Source organism: Eretmochelys imbricata, chromosome 3 (assembly GCF_965152235.1).
Source record: "Eretmochelys imbricata isolate rEreImb1 chromosome 3, rEreImb1.hap1, whole genome shotgun sequence".
In the NCBI taxonomy this organism is placed as follows: Eukaryota; Metazoa; Chordata; order Testudines; family Cheloniidae; genus Eretmochelys; species Eretmochelys imbricata.
The window spans coordinates 15945585-15968038 of record NC_135574.1 but is presented as its reverse complement, the minus strand read 5'-3'; the positions used below and the strand labels follow the sequence as shown (position 1 = coordinate 15968038).

General features: G+C 43.7%; 2 protein-coding genes across 3 annotated transcripts in view; one reads left to right on the top strand and one right to left on the bottom strand.

The window, feature by feature from the left end:
• Window positions 1-3678, top strand: part of PLA2G7 (phospholipase A2 group VII) — a 32356-nt gene extending 28678 nt beyond the window's left edge. Inside the window, exons 9-11 of one of the 2 annotated variants that reach the window (XM_077812438.1) lie at window positions 72-242; window positions 2134-2282; window positions 2810-3678. In XM_077812438.1, coding sequence (XP_077668564.1) covers window positions 72-242; window positions 2134-2282; window positions 2810-2922 — 433 coding nt within the window. In that variant the 3' untranslated portion in view covers window positions 2923-3678. The remainder of the gene's footprint in view (window positions 1-71; window positions 243-2133; window positions 2283-2809) is intronic. The other variant, XM_077812439.1, reaches the window with a different exon arrangement.
• Window positions 3679-8708: 5030 nt separating this feature from the next.
• TDRD6 (tudor domain containing 6) lies at window positions 8709-22067 on the bottom strand. Its single transcript, XM_077811525.1, has 5 exons — window positions 15269-22067; window positions 14634-14782; window positions 13634-13723; window positions 12677-12737; window positions 8709-8788 (listed from the first exon to the last, which is right to left on the bottom strand). The coding sequence occupies exons 1-5, from the start codon at window positions 22050-22052 to the stop codon at window positions 8709-8711; spliced, it is 7164 nt and encodes a 2387-aa protein (XP_077667651.1). The 5' UTR covers window positions 22053-22067.
• Window positions 22068-22454: the final 387 nt, after the last annotated feature.

Sequence of the window (22454 nt, the reverse complement as noted above, 5' to 3'; positions counted from 1 at the left end):
CAAAGCATACTGAGACCACCCTATGAACCATTCTATGTCAGTGATATGATCGCATAGCTCCTTTTTTGCAGGTGTGGCATTGCCCTGGATGCATGGATGCTTCCTCTAGATGATGAAGTTTATACCAGGGTCCGCCAGCCATTGTTGTTTATCAACTCAGAAAAATTCCAGTGGGCTTCAAATGTTTTAAAGATAAAGAAACTTTACTCCACTGGCACAGAAAGAAAAATGATCACTATCAAGTAAGTATTACAGCACTATAGTCCTGTTTTCTTCTCTAGAGACTGGATTCTTTGCTTGTAAAATCTACAGGAGGAAAATTACAGGCTTCTGAGGAGAGTTGGTGGTTTACCTGTGGGAATCTAGCAGTGCCAGTTATTACAACCTCACCAGAAGTATTTACCATGCAAGGCATTTTCGTTTTCAAATCTCTTCATATAGAAGTCTGGCGTCAAAGCAAAGGGCTTTGTGCACCAAATCAATACAGACTTCCAACCAAAGATGCAAGATATCTGTTCTATTGTATTCAGGTTCTTATGCTGTGCCCATCATCTGTGTAACCTGGCTGTGAGAATGGGGGCTAGAGTAGCAACTGGAGCCCATTGTGCAACACCCAGGTGGAATTTGTGACCCGTGGATCTGCATACCCCAGCCACTTACCCGGCCTACTCACAAATCCTTTCAATTGAAGTTAGGTGCTTAAATACTTCTGTTTGAGCTGGGCCATGTGACTTGCCCAAGGCCATAAAAAAAAAGTCCTTTTTGAGGCCTTCACCTCTCCTAAGCAGAGAACACCTCTGTAGCCAGTACTTAAGAGAAATGCCTGATCCATTCACTGGCACAGATGGCCCTGAAGGTGATGGGATGGAGAAAAATATAAGAATCCCACACAAGGGGTGTGTATTCCTTCAGTGACACAGAGAACAAGGATGTTGATAAACTGGAGAAGGTTCAGAGAAGAGCACAAGATTGATTAGATTAGAAAAAACATGCCTTATAGTGATAGGCTCAAGGACAATGGTGGGCAACCTATGGCCCATCAGGGTAAGCTGATTGTGGGCTGCGAGACATTTTGCGGACATTGACCATACATAGGCACGGCCCCCCACAGCTCTCATTGGCCGTGAACGGTGAACCATGGCCACTAGGAGCTGCAGGGGGGCCATGCCTGCAGATGGTCAACGTCTGCAAAATGTCTCGCGGCCCGCAATCAGCTTACCCTGATGGGCTGCATGCAGCCGTGGGCCGCAGGTTGCCCACCACTACTCAAGGAGCTCAATCTATTTAGCCTAACAAAAATTAAGAGGTAACTTGATCACAATCTATAAGTATCTACATGTGGAACAAATATTTGATAAAGGGATCTTCAGTCCAGCAGAGAAAGGTACAACATGATCCAGTGACTGAAAGTTGAACCTAGACAAATTTGGATGAAATAAGGCATACATTTTCAACAAGGGTAATTAACCATTGGAACAATTTACTCCAGGCCATGGATACTCCATCACTAGCATTTAAATCAACACTGGATGTTTTTTCTAAAGATATGCTCTAGGAATTTTGCGGGGGAAGGTCTGTGGCCTGTGTTATACTGGAGGTCAGACTGGATGATCCCATGATCCCTTCTGGTCCAGGAATCTGTGACTCTATTAACAGTTTCAGGGGTCCTTCAAGGGGTATTTGGAGGCTGTGGGGAGCAGATCCAGTTAATATGATTATTTGGATCCACTAGACAACACATCCCAACCAACTGGGCAAGAACTGTGAGGGGCAGAGGATTATTGCTGCCCTAAGGATCTCAGATTCATACACAAAACTGCAGTCCTTAACTTCAAGGCTGGTCATGTAGACATGTACCTCAACACAGAATTTACCCTTAGGGTTCTTCCTACACTTGAAAGCTATTCCAATTAAGGCAGGTTTTGAATTTAACAAATAAAAGCTATTCCCAAATAACAGAGTATGGAAAAGCCCTGAAGCAGCAGTAGCAATAGAGGAATACAAGTCTCCTATCCTAATTAAGTATATAATCCATGATTATCTTTGCAAATGACTTGATTTACATGCATTACCTTTTATTGCAAAACTGCCTTCCTGTGAACTCATTTAAAACTGTCTCTTTTCTGTTTACAGGGGATCAGTACATCAGAGTTTTCCAGATTTTACCTTCCTGGCTGGTACCATTGTTGGAAAGATTTTCAAATTAAAGGGAGAAATAGACCCAAACATAGCTATAGATATTAGCAACAAAGCTTCATTAGCCTTCTTGCAGCAACATTTAGGTGAGTAGCAGTATTAAAAGGTAGTTTTGTTTAAAAGGCTCAGGTGACCATTAAGACCGATATGACTAAGCGTTAATCAACTCTTTATTGCTGTGCAGCCCCTCAAACTAACCCACCATTTTCTACAGGACAAAAATTAAAATGTGAATTATCTCAATACCTGCTGACCTGCCCCTTGCTGAAAATGTGTGAATACTTTGACAGTTGACTCTTTTCTCTGGGTTTGTAACTTGACTGTAAAAAGTTTCTCCCAGCTGCAAGATCGGGTTAAAGTGCCTCAAGTTAGGAACATTTAAATTTTCTTCATTTTATTCATTTCTAATTTATGAGATGTGTAAATAGTTTAAAGTTTCCCCACTTCACATTTTATTTTGTTCCAACATCTTCCAAACCAGTTTGATTTAAAAGATGAAATTGGCAAGTAATTACCTCATTATCTGGTAGTTTGATTTTAATAATTTTTGCATTTGTCTCCTTCAGACAGTTGTTGTTTTTGGTCACATTTGTTTTGCTTCCATGTTTCACAGGTCTGGAGAAAGGTTTTGATCAGTGGGACGCTCTCCTGGATGGCGAAGGTCATAATGTCATTCCCGGAACCAACATTGATCTACCCTCAACTCAGCCTGAATCACTAGAATGAAGAAACTGATAAACAGTGCTTTAGTATGCACGGTATTAAGTCTTCAACAAGATCTTACTTAGAAGTCTAGTATGGCTGGCCAGCTACTTCCCACAGCTCCAGCGTATTTTTTGTTCTTACTTATCAAGATAGGTGACTGTGAGGCAGTCTCATTGCACGCTGATAAAAGAGTTGCAGGAGTTTAAATTCATACCAGCCTATAAACTTGTTATTGAAAATACTGTAAAACTTTTTCTTTCTACAAATTAAATATTAAATCAGTTATTAGATCGATGTCTGACTCTAAATTAGGAAAGAAGCAGTGTTGCCTAGTGTTTACAGCAGGTGACTTTCATTCTGGCAAGAGTTTGGGCAAAATGTTTATCCTCTCTGTTCTTCAGCATCTCCATCTTTAACATGGAGACAATACCTAACCAGCATATCAGATGCTTTGAGCTCTCCAGCTGTAGAGTGCTACATAAGTATTGAGGGGGAAAAAAAAATTACTAGACCTAAGTTAGCCTGACTTCAAGAATATCAAATGGGAAGCCCTGACTCAGTTTCTTAAGAGTCTGATCCTAAATGAAGATAGATTTTACAAAATATTTCCACCAGCACCCCTGGAAGCCTCTTGAGAGCATACAGTGTGTATGGTAACACCCATTGTTTCATGTTTTCTCTGTATATAAAATCTCCCCACTGTATTTTCCACTGCGTGCATCCGATGAAGTGAGCTGTAGCTCTCGAAAGCTTATGCTCAAATAAATTGGTTAGTCTCTAAGGTGCCACAAGTACTCAGTTTCTTTTTGTGGATACAGACTAACACGGCTGCTACTCTGAAACCTCTTGAGAGCAGTTGTTCTTGGGAGAGTTCCTGTAAGACTTCTGGAAGTTTGGCTCTTCTTGTGAGGTTTCAGTTCCATGGGAACTGCAAACTGAAAGAAGACTCCTTCTAGTTTTGGATTTAACCCAGAACCAAAATTGCAAGGACAGATTGGGATCTAGGGACTTTAATCACAGTCCTGCCTCCTAAAATTCAAACCAGTTTGGATTGTAGGTGCCACATATGGTATATTTAGTAGTTAGGTTTCAGAGTAACAGCCGTGTTAGTCTGTATTCGCAAAAAGAAAAGGAGTCCTTGTGGCACCTTAGAGACTAACCAATTTATTTGAGCATGAGCTTTCGTGAGCTACAGCTCACAACTGATTCTGTTTTTTAGAAGCCACACTGCACACGCTTAAGCATTCCTGCCATGCTTTAGGAAACTAAAACTGCAAACAAATTAGCTGAAATGTTTTCCCTCAATGACAGACAATGCAAGGCTAGCAGAATTTCTTGTCAAGATTACAAAGCACAGGGAGCACTTAGGTGCTTTGGAAAATCCAACCCAAGTGACACAGGAGCACAAGTCCCCTAAAAGTCAATGGGATTTTGCACCTTCTCCATCCAGCTTTTGCCTGCTTTGTAATCATCAGTTGGGGATGAGGCCGATACTGGAGAGAAAACTGAACTCTCAAGGCAATGTAGTCTTCATCTTTAAGAGTAATTCTTTTGTCTTTACATACATTTACCTGCTTTGTACAAATGCCATCTCAACATATTGTGACATGCACTATTACATTTAGGGATGCTTTTTTACATGTCATAAGCAAACTGTAGCCTAGTTCCAGGACAGTTGTAGTTTTCTGACCTTGTGCATGCCCTTGCAATACAAATCTATGTTTTCAACAATAAACAAGCTCTTGAGCTGGAATTTGCTGAACAAGGGAAATAGAAACGTTTATTTTTAAACTACATCCTAAGCTACATTATCTCCAACTTAAAATTGTGCTTACTTCCCTACAAGGGGTCATTTTGGGTCTGTTAGAACTCAGGAGCTCTCCCTTTTAACTCCCCACAAATAAACACCTCCCCCCCTCATAGAATCACTGTTCTGGCAAAGGACAACTGAACTCCTTTCATAGAGCCATTAGCAATCAGAGGAAGAGAGCTTTACGACCATGTCTACTGCACAGATAGAGTACTGTTCCTCCTCAGTGGAGAACCTGTGGAGTGACCTAGGGCAGGCCATTGGCCCCGATCCAGTGATAAAATTTCATTTTTAAGAATGCCAAGCGGTCATTTGTGTTATGGACATGAGTTCCCCAGCCACATTACCACCTACTAGAGATGGTCTATTCCCAGTTCTGCCCATGGCATTGCCACCTTCCCCTTGCTCCCATCCTTCCATTCGGCACAAGTAATTGACACATACTTCCTAGTCAGTACCCATTAGGTTGATATATTTAGAATACTACAGTGGCAATAACATCTGCATGATCAGCCACTGCCCTTTCCCTTCTATCTTCCCTAGAAGGCATCATCGGACAGTTTTGTTTTCATAGCTGTGGCAAGGAGTGGCTATAGTACTCTTAGGCTATGTCCACGCTACGGACCTTACAGCAGCACTGCTGTACCGCTACAGCTGTGCTGCTGTGAGGTCTCCCGTGAAGCTGCTCTTTGCCAGCCGGAGAGCGCTCTTGCCGGCATAATTAAACTACCCCCGACAAAGCAGCATTAGCTGTGTGAGCAGAAGTTCCCCTGCTGACATAGCGCTGTCCACAGCACTTTTGCCAGTGAAACTCATGTTTGTCAGGGGGGTGGTTTTTTTTCCCCACACCCGAGAGAAAAGTTTTACTGACAAAAGTGGTAGTGTAGACATAGCCTTACGCATTCTCACCACTAGCAGCCTTATGCTGCTTATGCTATTACCAGTGTTGCTACTTGCCGTGTCTAGGTGAGACAGTAGGCATGGGAAAGCACTTGATAGACCATTTAGAAGCCGCTGTGCAGCTCTGATCTTCAGAAGAAGCTATCTCCATAAGTAATTATCAACATGGAGAGATGGGTGGACAAAGCCACGGTCCTAAGATCTTGTTTTGTCTACAGGTGGAGCAAAATTAAATCAACTTTCAAGAAGAGTTTAATAAGACTCCTAAACTTAAGAATAAACATTGCAAAATGTTGCCCCCTTTAACCATAGTTCATTTGATTCTAATGTTTATATACAGCGTACAGCAGAATTAGCATTTGTAAGATACTGCAATGAAGTTTTAGAAATACATTTAGCAGTATTTTTTTCAATAAAACCACCTCCCTCCAGGCCCATTTTTATGAATTTACTAACATACTGTAGAATAAGCCCTGTTACCAACAGCATAAAGATTTACCAAAGAGATTCAAACAAACAAAAAGTGACAAGTGGGATTTTCTATAGTATTTAAGGAACAAGTCCCACTGACTGTCAATGGGACTTGTGTTCCTAAATCACAATTGCATGGAAAAATCCTACAGCTTTGTGGAGAATCTACCTTACCTGATTATGGCACAAAACATGTTTTAATCTTAATCTTACCAACCTTGTGAGAATTCTGACATATTACTCATAGCATGGCAGTGTCCTTTGCCTCTAAGAGAAAATGGTAATATCTAATGAAACTTGCTCTGTTCCATAGCAATTTCCACACATGCAACAGAAAAAGTTTATTTCACTCACTGTGCTTACAATTCTGTTTGAAGGTTTTGTTCCTACTTGTAAAGTGAGAACAAGCAAGTCAGTACTTTTGCATACACATTTCCAGTGTTTGGAAACGTTTAGAACAGTGCCAGATGTTGGAACTGGATAATGGGGGATGAATCACCCAAATTGCCCTGTTCTGTTCACTCCCTCTGCAGCATCTGGCACCAGCCACTGTTGGAAGAGGATACTGAGCTAGATGTATGAGGGAATTCTGCGCCAAAAAGTTAAAAATTCTGTGCACAGTATTCTAAAGTTCTGCATATTTTATTTGTCAATAAACAAGATGGCAGCTCCAGCATGGCAGTGGGGAGCACAGTCCACTGGCTGCACAGAGGTAGAAGATCACCCTGCATTTCCCCCCCATCCCCAACATGGACTTGGCCATGAGGTTGACCCAACTCTGACAGTGCAGGAGCCAAGGCTTGCCCCACAAACACCCCAGGGCCCTGTCCCTCCATGCCAGGTGCACCAAGATAGTAAGCGAGAGGGACAGTCTCTCACACATGCTCAACCCTGGCCCCCGATCCAGGTGTGGGGCAAGCAGGCTCAGCCCAGCAGGATACAAGTGTGGAGGGGTTTAGTGCGAGGGGATCCAGGTGCGCGGTGAGAGGGTTCTGTGGGGGGCAATTTGGGTGTGGGTGGTTTGGTGGGGGATCTGGATGCACAGGGGCTCATTGAGGGATTCTGAGTGCAAGGGGAAAGGGACTCTGCAGGGGATGCTGGGGGAGTGGGGCTTAGTGTGGTGGAGGTCCGGGTGCAGCTGGTTGGGCACAGTGGGGTGCGGGTCTGGATGCAGCGGGGAGGACCTTGATGGCGGGGTCCCAGTGTGGGAAGTGAGGCTCGGCAGGGGGTGGAGGGAGAGGGGGGTTCAGGTGCAGAAAGGCTCTAGATGCAGGGGCTGAGGCTCAGCATGGTGAGCGTTTGAGTGCAGGGGACTGTGTGTGGGGATTCTAGGTATGGGGAGTCTGGATGCAGGTGGGATGAATGATAGGGGCATGCAGCAAGAGGGAGTGCAGAGCTTCCTGCAGTCAGGGGAGGGTTCTGGGGGTGGGTCTGACCTGGCCCCAGCAGCTCCTTGTAAGGGAAGAGGAAGTTCTGTCCTTTCCCGGCCCCCGCAGCCCAGCCAGGACTAGCAGCTGAGATCAGCACAGGGTATGAGTCAGTGGCCGGGGTCTGCCCAGCCCCTTCTCCACAGTGATTTACCTCTCCACCAACTGCTCCAGGTGCCCAAAACGACACGCCTGCACTGCTGGGGAGGGTTTCATGACCACTCTTCTGGCTTCCTTGTCATTTTCTGTGGGGAAGCAAAGAAATCTGCAGAGAACATGAATTCTGTATGCGCGCAGTGGCGCAGCATTGGCCCAGGAGTATAGACGGACCCATTTTTCTGACCCAGTATGGCCGTTCTTATCCTCTTATGTTTAATATTCCTGGGGTGCTCTGTACTTATTGGCCCTGTTTTTAAAAAGGGTGTTCATCCAACAGATTGTAGTCAATTAATTATAGATGAAGGAAGTATTCCTTATACACTAAAGAAAGTAGTGGAGAAATCAAAAAGATCAAGACCAGATAACAATGCACCAGCATCAGCTTTATTCCATCTTGTTCTATTGTTAGTATAGTAGTATAAATGCAGAGTTCACACTGAAGTATATATTGTTTATCATAAAGGAGGACAAAACATTCAAAGTAACTGGTGCAAAATATCCTCACATTTTTTTTAGGAGAGCTATTCTAGCAAAGAAATCTCAGCGCTCATCAGAAAGCAGTGTTGCATAATGTACAGTCGTTTGTATACATCTAAGTAACCTTCATTTAAGCAAACCCAAACTTAAATCAAGTATAGTTCCAGTAGAAATATAGGACTTAAGCAATCTACATATGCAAAAAAGTTTAACATCAATCTAGTTATTACAACTATTGGTACAACAGACTAAAACATTCAATGGCTGAAACTCCACTGGTCAAGAGCTGCCCAAATTCTCACTTAAATGAAGGCAGCACAATTTTAAGAAACTACATGCTGGAACTGTCAAAACATCTGTAGATTCCATGTAAGCATTTTGTTAGCACTTCACACTTGTGTAACACATTACAGAAATATGACATACGAGTTAGATATTACTTGCACAGCTGTATGAAAACCATGCTCAAAATACTTCTACATTGTAGAATTCAGATATCTCGGGGAAGTACATGTTCATAAGACTTTGCTTCTCCAACACATGACACTAGTGAACTAGAAGCCTTACTCGGTGGCATTTTCAGGACTGCTGGACAACATATATGGATCAACCATTACATCTGTGCCACAGCTGGCCTTTTTTTCTAGGAAAAGAGGAGAGAAAGACAGAGGTAAGAATAGGACCATGAAGATCCAAAAATATACTTATGCAGTAACAGTCATTAAAGAGTGTGACCTGTATGTTTTTTGATAGTCTGAAAGATTGTAGTACAATTTCAGACCAACTTTGTCTACTTCATGGTCCTGTACTAAGTTTACCCCAAAGATTACACATTTGAAAGACCATTGTGTACAATGATTAACTATTAACTAAGGCAGCTGGAACTTTAGTCAAAGGTGAAATGATTCACCTGGATGCAAGTGTGAAATGTTTACAAGACTGTCTCGAGTTTTGTGTTGTATTGTTCAGTTTAAGAGATAACCCATTCCACCTGCAGGGGTCAAACATAATAGTCATAGTAGATATTTAAAAACGTAGTTTAAGATAGATGAATTCAAACTGGAACAGGTACAGAGAAGGGCTACTAGAATGATCCAAGGAATGGAAAACCTGTCTTATGAAAGGAGCCTCAAAGAGCTTGGCTTGTTTAGCCTAACAAAGAGAAGGCTGAGAGGAGATATAATTGCTCTCTATAAATAGATCAGAGGGATAAGTACCAGAGAGGGAGAGGAATTATTTAAGGTCAGTACCAATGTGGACACAAGAACAAATGGATATAAACTGGCCATCAGGAAGTTTAGACTTGAAATTAGACGAAGGTTTCTAACCATCAGAGGAGTGAAGTTCTGGAACAGCCTTTCAAGGGGAGTAGTGGGGACAAAAGACATAACTGGTTTCAAGACTAAACTTGATAAGTTTATGGAGGGAATGGTATGAGGGCATAGCCTAATTTTGGCAATTAATTGATCTTTGATTATTAGCAGTAAATATGCCCAATGGCCTGTGAAGGGATGTTAGATGGGGTGGGATCTGAATTACTACAGAGAATTCTTTCCTGGGTGTCTGGCTGGTGAGTCTTTCCCACATGCTCAGGATTTAGCTGATCATCATATTAGGGGTTGGGAAGGAATTTTCCTCCAGGGCAGATTGGCAGAGGCCCTGAAGGTTTCTCGCCTTTCTCTGCAGCGTGGGGCACGGGTCACTTGCTGGACGATTCTCTGCACCTTGAAGTCTTTAAACCATGATTTGACAACTTCAGTAGCTCAGACATAGGTTAGGGGTTTATTACAGGAGTGGGTGGGTGAGATTCTGTGGCCTGTGTTGTGCAGGAGGTCAAACTAGACGATCATAATGGTCCCTTCGGACCTTAAAGTCCAGGACTCTTTCGTGTTTTATCAATAAAATGTTGATTCTATTAACATGTACAGTTTGTATCAAACATTCAGATACTGTGACATTCTGTGGATAGATGAGTTTGTATCTGAAGGTTTTTTAAAGTTAAAAAACGGTCATTAACAGGATTGAGTGAAAGGGAACCGGCCACCATTTGCAGACTTATACACACTTGATTTTAAGATATTCTGATTAGAGCTCGCTTGCTCTCTCATATGCACGCATATAATTTTTTTGTAAGCACAGAAAGACTGTTAATAGAACATTACAGTTAAAAAGTCAAATGCTTAAGAGTTAGGAAATGCCAGCATGACGGTTACCTGTGCACTCCTTGTGCACATGCATTCCAACGGTCTAATTACGTGATCACATGCTATTGTTTCCACAGGACCCCTGCTTCATTCTATGCACAAGATGGATGGTGCTCAATGATCAGATATTCAATATCTTATTTTATCCTCATTCCGCACCCTATATAATGCACACTATTCATACCCTGCTCTGAAGACAGGATTATTAATTCCAATATGGCACTCTTGGGAAGGTGGGGTAATATCCCCATTTTACATCTGGCGAGTTGAGACAGAGAATAAGGTCAAAGGTATCAGCTAGTTTTGGGTGCCCTGAGACACCTAGGATCTGATTTTTCAGAGTACTTAGCATTATATAGCACTCTACAAGTTCACAGCACAGCTCCCATTTATTTCAGTAAGATGTGAAAGCTCAACACATCAGAAACCATGCCCTCAATTTGGGCATCCAGAAAATGAGGAACACAATTAGCGACTGCCTGTGGAAAGTTTGGTTTAAGAACACCCCAGTGTAACCCCAGCATCACACAGGAACTCTGTGGCACAGGCAAGGATAGAATCCGGTTCTTCAGGGTAGCATTCACTTCCCTGAATCACCGGACCCACTTTCTCTTTCTGCAATGCACTGCCTCATTCACTACACACCTTTCAACTTCTGCAACAAATAATACAGGACCTTACAGACAACCGTCTCCTTTACCACACAATCCTAATTCATCCCCAGAGCAAGACCACCCTGTACACTGAATGAGGCAAAGGACCTGTGGAAAAAATAATGTGATCATGTAATTAAAGACCATCAGAATGTATATGCAGCAGGGGGCCAAATTAAGGTTGCACCTTAATCGTGGCATTTCCTCACTTTTGAGGGCTTGACATTGCAACCTCAATTTTTTCAATGTAGTTTTGTGTGTAATTTCTTGGGTTTTCAGAAAAAACAAATGAAAAAAAACTAGAAATTCCTCCATATGGCATGTGATCCATCTAGGTGTCAATAAGCAGTGGTGGAACCTTTTAATCTCCTTTTGATCCACCACAGATCTCAGTCACTTGAACTAGTGGAATTCCTGATTGCCGTAGTAGGTTGCCAGCACTAAAGGGCAATGAAACACATGCTTTGCCAGAGTGTTTCACAAATATTTATTGACTGCAGTGAGAGTGAGTGAGTCTCACGAATCTTGGGTTCCATTCCAGGCTCTGGAGGGGAGTGTGCTCTAGTAGTCACAGACTCTTCTGCCTATGCCACCCCCATACTTCACCCCTTCTGCCCAGTCCCCTCCAGCAAGTCCTTGTCCCAGCCCTCTCTCTTCCCCATGCTTGTTTTTGTCCCAGTCTCAGTTTCTTTGCCCAAGTTTGGCAGAGTTAGGAGTAACTGAAAACATGGTCTTATAATGGGAAGTGTTGGGCAATCATAATAATAGGCAGTGCTACCATTCCCGTCTATCATATAAATTGTCAATGTGACCTTTCAAACAAAAAGACTCAGGAGAGAATTTACTTGTCCATATCTTTAAAAGCCAATTTCCTAACTTCTGTAACAAGGATACCTTACATTACTGAAAAAAAAAAACAAAAAAACCCACAATCCTGGCAATACACCAGACAAACTTAAGTAAACCGGTGCTAGTAGTAGGAAGGTCTATACACCTTTGACTCAAATGAGAAAAGCAGATTAGCTAATAGCTTTTCAGGCACTGTAAAAAGTCAGGAAGAAAGTATCACCAGCTAAGCTTTTTATTCCTAGTATCAGTCTACAGGTTGGCAAGTTAAACCCGATCATCTCAGAGAAAAAAAACAGAATGACATAAGGTTTCTTGTACTTTTTTTTGTAAGAAAGAACAAAAATAAGGGAAGAGCTACAGAGAGACCACATGCCTCAGGTGATCAGTAATGGATACAAAGACTTTCATGTGACAGTCACTACCACTTTACAAAGATTTGGGAGCCTACAAGACCCGACTTGTTATCATGGTTCAATTCTCCAGGTGGAAAAGTACCCAAGAGATAAGCCTCAACCGAAAGGCCAATGATTTGACCTGGCATGAAAACAGAACTATTATTTCCCCTTAGGGATAGTCCTTCCAGACACGGCAATATGGGAAGTCTTGCACTGTTACTGGCTGTGCTGTACCTGCTAGTGAAAAACCCAGAAAATTATTCTACAGTGACCAGTTAGTCCAACCACATTTCACAGCTGGAAGTTCTGTTTAAAATATACTAGAATATCATGCTTTTAGCCTTTTGAAGCATAAGACAGGTACTTAATATCCAACTAACAATGAACTTTTCATATGGCAGGAGTTTAGAAAATAAAATTTAAGTACTACCTTTCAACACTGAGCCTTCCGCTGATAAGGAGTGCAAGTTATCGGTCACATGGAACTCTGCCTAAAACAGAAACAAAAACAGGTTTTGCTGAAAGGGACAAAAACACAACTGCTGAAAAACTTTTTGTATTTGCATCTGATTTAAAAGTAGACTGGTTTTTACATTAACACTCAGGTATTCACTCATGATCAGTAGGAGAATTATTTTCCTATCTCAAGCACTAGAACTGGCTTTGTGTCCATCTTATTTCTTCAAGCCAGGCTTCTGTCGCAGGAATGAAGAAGCTGAAAATTGATTCCACTCCCTTCTTCATAATAATCAGCATCTGTGACAAATGACTCTGGCATAATTTAATATTAGGTTCCTGGATGTATGTGTTGCCATAACAGCACTGTCCACAAAGCAAAATACAAATGCAAGACCCCTTTAAGATCATTTCTACTACTAAATAGTTATGAAATATTTCATTGTTCCTTGTGCAATGTTTCTTTAAGCTCTTTGTTAGCACTATATTGTCAGAACTGATGCCCCAATAGCATTATTCAGAACTGTCAAGACTGACAGCAATAAGCAGCTTTCTGCACTTCCTGATATTTCTTCTGCTTAATACTGTGTTTACTCACTTTCAATATCACCCGTTTTCTGGAACTGGGTTTCACACAACCCAAAATAATAATATTCCTTATCCAAGTAACTGGCTGAGGGCTAGCCAGTTATACTCCACTCTTCAGGTTTTAAAAAAGGAGGGCCACAGGGGTCACTTAGAAGCTACAGTGTATCAGGCAGTTTGGTAAAGTTTTGATAAACATCAAGATTTTCCAGATAAAGGTTGGGTGGGTTGGTGTTGGTGTTATCCCTCATGATCACACAAAGATTACAACTCAAAATTCCAGATACTGGATATTTTATCTCCATTAGGTTTCCCCAAATATTTACCAAGAGCTATAACACTGTACCTCAGATGGACTCTTAGTCACTTCAGGAATACCATTCCAAACATTCTCAGGATTCACTATCTCCTCATTGCCATTAGAGAGATTCAAAACCTATATAGATAAAACATTAACCTTAGTCTAGTAGGCACTACCAGTTTATACAGAATACACATAACACAACACGTTAATGGAAAAAAAGTCCACAACTGGCATATCATGTAAAACACTAAGTATATAATTCCTGTAAAATGCAAGAAGGGAGAAAAGAGTATATAGTGTTCAGTTTCTGGTTCAGACATTTATTCGTCTAAGGTGTATAATCAGATGTCTGCAGCTACTCTTCAAAACCATTCAAAAATCAGACTAGGAAACAGAGATTTAATAGGAAGAGTTCTTGAAAACCTTTACATTGGCACCTCCTGGCATCTACTTACCAAGTGAATTTCCATTGAGTAACTATTTACCAATACAAGAGGCAACTGTAACTACGTATTCTAGAAATCCAAAAGCAGCAAGCAACACTAACTACAGTGGAACCTCAGAATTACAAACACTCTGAGAATGGAGATCGTTTGTAACTCTGAAATGTTCATATCTCTGAACAAAACGTTAGGGTTGTTCTTTCAAAAGTTTACAGCTGAACATTGACTTAATACGGCTTTGAAGCTGTACTATGCAGAAGAAAAATGCTGCTTTCCCTTTCTTTTTTTTAGTAGTTTGCATTTAAGCCACTACTGCACTGTATGTGCTGCCTTTTTTTGTGGGGGGTGGGGTGGGGTGGTGGTCTCTGCTGCTGCCTGATTGCGTACTTCCGGTTCCAAACGAAGTGTGTGGTTGACTGATTAGTTCATAACTCTGGCGTTTGTAACGCTAAGGTTCTACTGTAACTATTTTAATCTCTGTAACCTCTCTAGTAATCTGAGAGTCTGGAGAATGTGGGATGCACGTGGAGCAACCAAAGCATTTCTAATGTACATGGAATCTTTTCTACACATGGAGAGAGCTCTGAAGTCCTACTTACCCTGGTGCCTTCATCAGATATCTCCAAAATCCGAGCCTCACACCACTTCAGACATGTCCACACCATACATTTGGAGCCAACAGCAAACCCCTCTAGATTACAGGCATGCTCACTTTGCTCTACAAGATTTGAAATGTCACCAAAATTTGCTGTAACAGTTTTAGACTTGATTAAAAACTGTCAGTGTATTTAACTGCCTCTGCCTGCTGCCTTTTCAGTCTCTATTTGCAGGTAAGAAACTACTCTTATTTGTTAGAGTTAGTAATGGACACATTTTACAGGAGACTTTGCAGTGCTAACTCATTACTAAAACCCAGGAATTCAAGAGGTTTTAAGGGTGGAATAGATCTAAATCAAGAGTGTCTCATGGACCACATAACACTCTGTTCATATATTATTCCTTTAAACTATAGCACTTTTTATGTATCTTACCTCACAGACCTCATTTCCCCATCCCCTCCCCACGTCTAATCTTAACATTAGAATTAATTTCTTCTCCAAAACACACCCCAGTCAAATATTTTATAAACATTTAAGCTAAATTTTGCATTTGCAACTGTTGATTTTTTAAAACAAAATGTTACTGTGCTGTACAGTTTGAGTCTATAGCTCTTTAAAATAATTAAGGTACATACCTGCATCATGACCAGCTAAAGTTACATCCTGCTTTCCTCTTATTTCAATTTCTTCTTCATCTGAGGGCTTATGCCTCAAGGACTCTCCACTCACAAGAGTATTTTTATACTCTCTGAACACTTCATGCAAGTCTGGTTTCATCGGTTCTGCACAACTCTTCTCTTGCAAAGTTAGCCATTTCTTACATTTTTCACCTCTGCTGTCAGCTTGTCCTACATCACAAATCTCTATAGGGCAAGTAGACACTTGCTTTTTAAAGTCAGTTTTGGGGAATGAAAACTTATCTGCAGAAAGCTCTAAAAGAGATGATTCCAACTCTAACAGGTCCTTCCTTGTTTCATCACCAAGAGAAGCCTGCGCCTCAGATGGCACCAGTTCCAATTCCTCTTTTCTTTCAGCACCAAGCAAAGATTGTACTTTGTGCATCTCTGGTTCCAGCTCCTTCCTGGCTCCATTACGAAGTAAAGTCTTTACTAGGGAAGACTCCACTTCCAACTCAGTTGGTACAGCTTTCATTTGATGAACTTCAAGCAAGTCCAAGTCCCAGTCCACACTCTCCTTTGTTTCTTCACCCAAGGAAATCTGTACCTCACATGGTATCAGTTCAAATAGTTTCCCTCTTTCATCACCACATACAGGCTGTATTTCAAGTGACGACTCCATTTCCAACCAATTCTCTCTATTGCTAAATGAAGGTGACACTTCAAGGGATTTCAGTTTCATTAGCTCCCCTGTTTCATCATCCAAAAGCTGTATTTGGAGTGATTCCACTTCTGACAATTTTTCCTTTGTTTCATCAGTCAAGGAAGTCTGCATTTTTAGTGACTCCACTTCCAGCACCTCTTCTTTTGTTTTGCCACCCAAGAAAGGGTGCCCTTCGAGTGACTCTAGCCCTTCAAGTGACTCTAGCTCCAGTAAGAGCTTTCTCAGTTCGTCAAGTGAGGAGTGCGTTTGTAACTGCTCCATTTCCAACAGCTTCTCATTCTCACCCGGGGAAGGCTGCACCTCAGCTGATGGAAGTTCCAACAGCTCCTTTCTTTCTTCACCCAGGAAAGATTGTACTCCAAGTGATAATTCTAACATCTCTGCTTTGAGTTCGTCATCCTCCAAGAACTGTGCTTCAAATGGCTCAAGAACTAAGTCCTTTGCTCCACTATTGGTAAGAAGCTGTGATTCAGATGTTTTTGGTTCTGCATATACCTTTGTTTTGCCATCGCTCTCTTTTTCCAATAAAGGATTCTCTACTTTATTAAGTATTTCAAAATTGGTCTGATGCTCATCAGCAGTTTTGAGACTCACTTTTTCTTCAATTTCTGCAGTATTTAGACATCCATTGTCTGTCAGGTGGAATGGTTCTGCACAGAGTAAAGCATCCTGCAGAGCACTATTTTCTTGCTCAGCATCTCCAGTAGAAGCCGCAGCTTTTTCAAGGCAAACAGCATCTGTATTATCTGTCCCTGGACCCTCATTCTTTTCACTGAACGTGTTCTGAATGTTTGCCAAAGTCGTGTCAGTGTTATGCTTCCAAAAACATTTCATCTCCTCATTAATGTTTTTTCCATTACATTCCAGTTTAACAACAGATAAGGGAATTTCAGAAGATCTATCCTTTTGTATTTCCATTATTGTGACCTCTAGTAAATATTCTGCAGTCATGTCATAGAACTTGTCTTTTGCTTCATTACTCCATGAACTCTCTGGGGAATTAAATCCAGACAGACAGCATGGAAATGCTTGCATAGGTATTGTAAGCAATTGATCAGGAATTTGTCTAATCATCTCTCTGCCAACAAGTTTCTCAGATCCATAATCCACATGTCTCACAGTTAGGTTGTTACCTTTTATGCTGCTAACTTTTGCTCTGTAAAGTTTTCCATCTTCACTATACTTTGCTATGCAAATATCACCACTTCTAATACTAGATCTGAAGTCATCCACACTGCTTATTTCAAGTTCTCCAGTTTCCTGTAGTTTTTTTTCTAAGTAGTTTATATTTTCTGGATCAGCCATCTGACACCAAAAGTATTCTGGACCCTTTACAACAGTGACATAGGTTTCTACAGTCTGAGCTACCTCTGGAGTCTTCCAGAAGAATGATTTAGTGTCCGTTATACTAGAAGCTTTATTTTTCTCATCAAAAAGCAGAGGTTCACACTGATTTGCCACATCAGCACCACTCTCTCTCCTGTCAGGTGCTTCTGTTGACTGAGATTCTTCTCTCGTTGCAAAGGTTTCATTAATCAAATCCACTGCTATCATACCTTGCTCATCATAGAGAACAATTTCCCATCTGTCTTTGAGTTTCTCTACAAATTCACAGTTTATTTGAACTTCACTTGTTCTTTCTGAAAAATAACTCACTGCTTCGTGTGTCCAATTTGTAAGCTGTTTAGACTGAACTCCAGCCAGCGAGGAATGAATACTCATCATTGGAACTGATGAATATTTTTCAAGCAGTCTATTTGTTTCACAAACATTAACTACTGAAGTGTTGCCATAATCTATATATTGTACACTGATCCGTTCATCAGATAGTTTCTGTTTTACTACAGCTCGATACCACAAGCCGTCTTCTGAAAAAACTGCACAAATTAAGTCTCCTACTTGCAACTGTTGTTGACTGAGACTATCTGTTCCTGTTTTATTGTTTAATCCTTCTGAAATATTGTTAAGTTGAGGCTCATCACTTGCTAATTGGATATAAAAATCTGAAGGGTTATTTACATGAGAAATGTATACTAAAGTTTTCAGACCAGGCACTAAGTTCCTTGGAGGCAAGTCACATATGCTTTTAAGCGGAAAGAGTGCACTATTTTCTCCTTGATTTCTAGTTTTAAGAGTATCAGGTTTAACAATATCAGACTTTATCTCTTTCTTTATAAAGGGTAAAGATTTATTTTCACCTACTTTTTTACCCACTAAGGGAGTACTTGTTGAGGGAAAATCTTTGTTAGTGTTAAATCTTTCCACAGATCCTAGAAATCTGGTTGACAACTCTCTTTTTGCAGCAGGTTTGAAGTGTTTTACATCCTTACATACAAAATTGGTTTTGGTATTGCACTCCTCTCCTTGGATTTCAGATCTCCAAGTTCTATTCTCAGACTTTCTCATGTATGTTGCTGATAACTTCATGTTTTCATTCCTCTCTTCTTTAGCATTTATGTTTTTAGAATGTAGAGTTTCATTTCCTACATATTTGTTAGACTCTCTATTTCTTGGTAAGCTTAAACCCTCTTTCATTTTTGCATTAATTTGAATATTGCCATCATACAGTTCAACTATCAGCTTTCCATCAGATTCTTTTGCTACCACTACCATCTTTAAAGGCTTATCCAAGACAGCGGTTTCAAACCACGTGGTAGCTTCTTTTGGTATATTAGAGATATCAGATAGTGAACATTTTATGGCTTGCATTGGCAAAAGCAAGATATCGTATGCATCGCTGGGTATAGGAATCAAGTCTTCTTTCTTTACCACCTGTATATTCCCAAAGTCTACAAAGAAGACTTCCTTATTAGGCTTGGTTTTCAAAACTACTCCTCTGTACAAGTGATTGTCAGTGTACCTTGCAAGATACAGGTTTCCAGGGTTTTGTGACATTTTTAAACTGTGCATTACTTTGCTTAGTTGACCAATGTTATTTGTGAGCTGTTCTAGAACATTTGCGCTTCTGGCAAGCTGACAGTAAAATTTCCATGGATTGTCAACATGTGTTACATAAATCTCTTCTTCACTTCCAATTTTGATGTCATGTGTAGAATAATAATAAGAGTGTAGCTGAACAGAGGATGCCAGAGGTTTTTGAGGTGGTACAGGTCTGGCCAACCCTTTCTCGGTTAAAAAATGGCACACACTCTGAAAAGGCGTAATTAAGTCCACAACATTAAACAGCTCTTTATTGTTTATGGCAGCTAGAGCAAATATTGTACACTTCAGTTCCAAATGATCTGCTGTCTCATCAACAAACTCCTGAAAAGCTAGGATTGCTTTTTCATCCCAAATAAAAGGATCCTGACCATTTGGTTGGATTAAATTGTAAAGGCTGCATCTGAAAGCCTGAGCCTTTAATTTCAGAAAATTTGCATTAATTGAGCAGAGATTCTTTACAGAAACCAGCTCCTTGTTCCCATAGTCAACATATATCACTTCTACCTGTTCTGTAGAATACTCTCCACTAATGATCAAAGCTCTGTACCATTTTTCATCCTCTGAATACTTTGCTAAACACACTGGACTTGCCCAGTGATGTGGCTGTGTTGAAGTCTTGCAATAATCTTGAATTTCAGCCATTAGTGTCTTAAGTTCTTGGTTGTTGCTACTCAACTGACACCAAAAGTAGCCAGGACTTTCAACATAGGATATTACCACCTGAACTGTACTACCAACTTCCAGCTGACCTTCATAAGGAGATCCTGGTTTTATTTCCAAGTAGTACTGAGTAAGAGAGGAGGGCAGATTTAGGTTTCCCTTAACTTTTTTTTCATCAGGAGCAGAGTCACTTGATAAATGGCAAGTTTCTGCAGTAGGCTGGTCTTTGACAGTCAAAGGCACAGAGGGATTCAGCGCTATGTTGTCTCTTATTGTTTTGGATCGCATTCCACTCCTCCTGGCTGTTGAACTCACTAGCTCCCCCTCGCCAGCACGTTCTTTGGGATCCTGCCCCGGAGACTGAGCAGATAACTTCTGAAGAGCCTCTGGAATCTCAGCCCCCTGGAATTTTGCATAGCCTCCTTGGGACAAGATTTTGCTTATATTTTTCTCCCCCGTTTGAGACTGGTCAAGAACTTCAATCACATGCTTGTCACCCTGCGTAGCCAACACCTGGATCACCAGCTCTTTGCTCTGCACTGTCCTTTTAAAGTGAGCCACAGACTCTTTACTCCATGCCTCTCCCAGGGGAGAAACATCTGCCAAACAGCACTTCAGAGCTACAGCAGGCAGCTCCCTGAATTGAGGCAGCAGCTCCTTCACCTTATACCAGTCCAAGATCTCCCTGTTGCCTCTATCTACCAGATGCACTTCCACCCCATTCCGCAGCACCCTTGTGATAATGGCCCGATAGTAGGCGTTCTCCTTCCACTTGGCGCAGCACAGGGATCTCGGCTGGGGCTCCAGGATGATGCCGTCCAGCTTCTGGGCTGGGGAGTAGAAGTCGCTCATGCTCCGCATCAGCTGGCTGAAAGGCAGCAGGTGCTCCTTCAGCCGCAGCCAGAACTCGGAGGGGTCTCGGACGAAGGACACCTGGGCATCGTAAAACACTCCCACCTTCAGCCGCACGCCTGGTAGGTGGGCAGCGGCCGGGTCCCTCTGAGCCGCAGTTGCAAGGAGTCTGTCTGGCGGCGGCGGCCCCGGCTCCTTAGGAGGGTCGGCGTCCTCCTCTTTCGGCTGCTCCTGCGCTCCCTGGCCGCCCTGCAGCAGGCTGTGGGCCAGACAGCGGGTTTGCACCCCATAGAGGCAGTTCAGGTTGAGGCCCTTCTCCCCGTACAGGTTCACGTAGTAGAGGTGCTCGAAGGGGCTGTAGGCTTCGATGCGGGCGCTCACCGCCTTGCCTAGCAGCAGCGCCTTGAGCCCGCTGAGCTGGGAGCGGGACCAGCCGCAGCCCCCGTCCGAGATACCCTGCAGGGCGCACGGGTAAGTCACTACCGGCATGCGGAAACACTCCACGGGCAGGCGGCGCAGGTTAGCCCCGGTGACAAATTCCTTCCTGCCGTAGTCCACACAGATCACCTGGGCCACCAACCGACTCTGCTCCCCGGGGAAGATCTCCAGCAACAGCGCGCGGTACCAGCGGCCGTCTACGCCGCGTGCGGCGCAAGGAGAGCCCGGCTTGGGTAGCGGATCCTGCTCCCACCTGACCGCCGTCTCGTACATCTGGTGCAAGGAGTCCGAGAGGCGCTGGATCTCCTGGGACAGGCTCTGCAGCTGGCAATAGACGCGGTGCGGGTCGGAGATCTGGGTCACCAGCACCGGCTCAGTCACCCCCAGCTGAAGTCGTGGGTAGAAGAAATCCAGGGCGTCCGGGCCCGGCTGGGGAGCGGTAGCCACAGGGTACTGCGTAGCTGAAGTAGGGCCAGGGGGCTCCGGCTTGGGCTGGCCGAGTAGGCGGGGCGCCGCCAGGCAGCGCTTGAGCAGGGCGCGGAAGCAGCTGGGAGTGACCTGCTTGGCCAGGCCCAAATGGTGCATCTGGGCCAGCAGCCAAGGCAGCTCGAGCAGGACCAGGCGCTGCGGCATCAGCACCTCTCGCACCAGCCCCGACACCTGCTTGGCTTGCAGGTAGCCGAGGAACTCCAGGGCGCCCGCCGTCCAGCTGGCGGCCGGCTGCTCCCCGCCGCCCGCCCCGGCCGCCCCGGCTCCCGGCGGCACCAGGTCGGCCAGCACGCAGCCCAGCACCTCGGAGGGCAGGTGGAAGAATTCGTCCCCGCCCCGAGCCAGGTAGTAGGCGCCGGTCGTCACCGTGCGACCCTCGTCCAGCAGGAAGACTCGGCAGTGCTGGCCCTGGCGGCTCACGACCCGGCAGCGGTGCCAATGGTCCCCCAGTTCCACCAGGCACAGATCCCCCGGGCACAGCCCGGCCCCCGCCGCCGGCCAGATGGCTCCCGGGGCGCCGACCAGGCGCGGACCGGCCTTAGCCTGGATGTCCTGGTGCAAGCGGGCATACTCCTCCCGGCGCTCGCCCAGCAGGCCCCACAGCCGCACCAGCGGCACCTCCGGGTGGACGTCCACGAAGGAGACCCTCAGGCTGACGGTGGTGCCGGGACTGGGGATCCCCTGCACGGAGCACATCCCCCAGCGCGGCCGCCCCCTCAGAGCGACCGACCGACAGCGCACTGGGAAATGAGCTAGCGGCCGTTCCGCAGGTAGAGAGGCACGTGACCACCCCCCAAACTGTCCGGCACGAGGCCGGCCCGCTACGCTCCACTGTTATAGGCTCCTCTTCCTCACGTGACCCTTCCCGCCGCCGTTGGGTGGTCCGTGGGCCTCCCTAGAAAGAACGTCCGTTAAACGAATGAAGTTTGTGTTAGCAGGGAGGTCGCATTGGTCCAGTCTGTTTTGCCCAGGAGGAGGGGGGTAAGAACAGGTTGGGCGGCCCTTACCGTCAGAGGGGAAGGGAGCGGGTGAGGGTAAGCAGTACCCCTCAGGCCCTTGGTGCGGGATAGGCGGGCGGAGGCCTGAGCGGTGTCTCCA

Bases quoted from the DNA above. Each gene is read 5' to 3' on its own strand.
- TDRD6 (XM_077811525.1), bottom strand. From the start codon at position 22,052: ATGTGCTCCGTGCAGGGGATCCCCAGTCCCGGCACCACCGTCAGCCTG. The intron at 14,783-15,268 runs GTATGTACCTTA...AAACTGTTACAG, and splicing joins TTTAGCTGGTCATGATGCAG to CAAATTTTGGTGACATTTCA. The intron at 13,724-14,633 runs GTAAGTAGGACT...TTATCTATATAG, and splicing joins TATCTGATGAAGGCACCAGG to GTTTTGAATCTCTCTAATGG.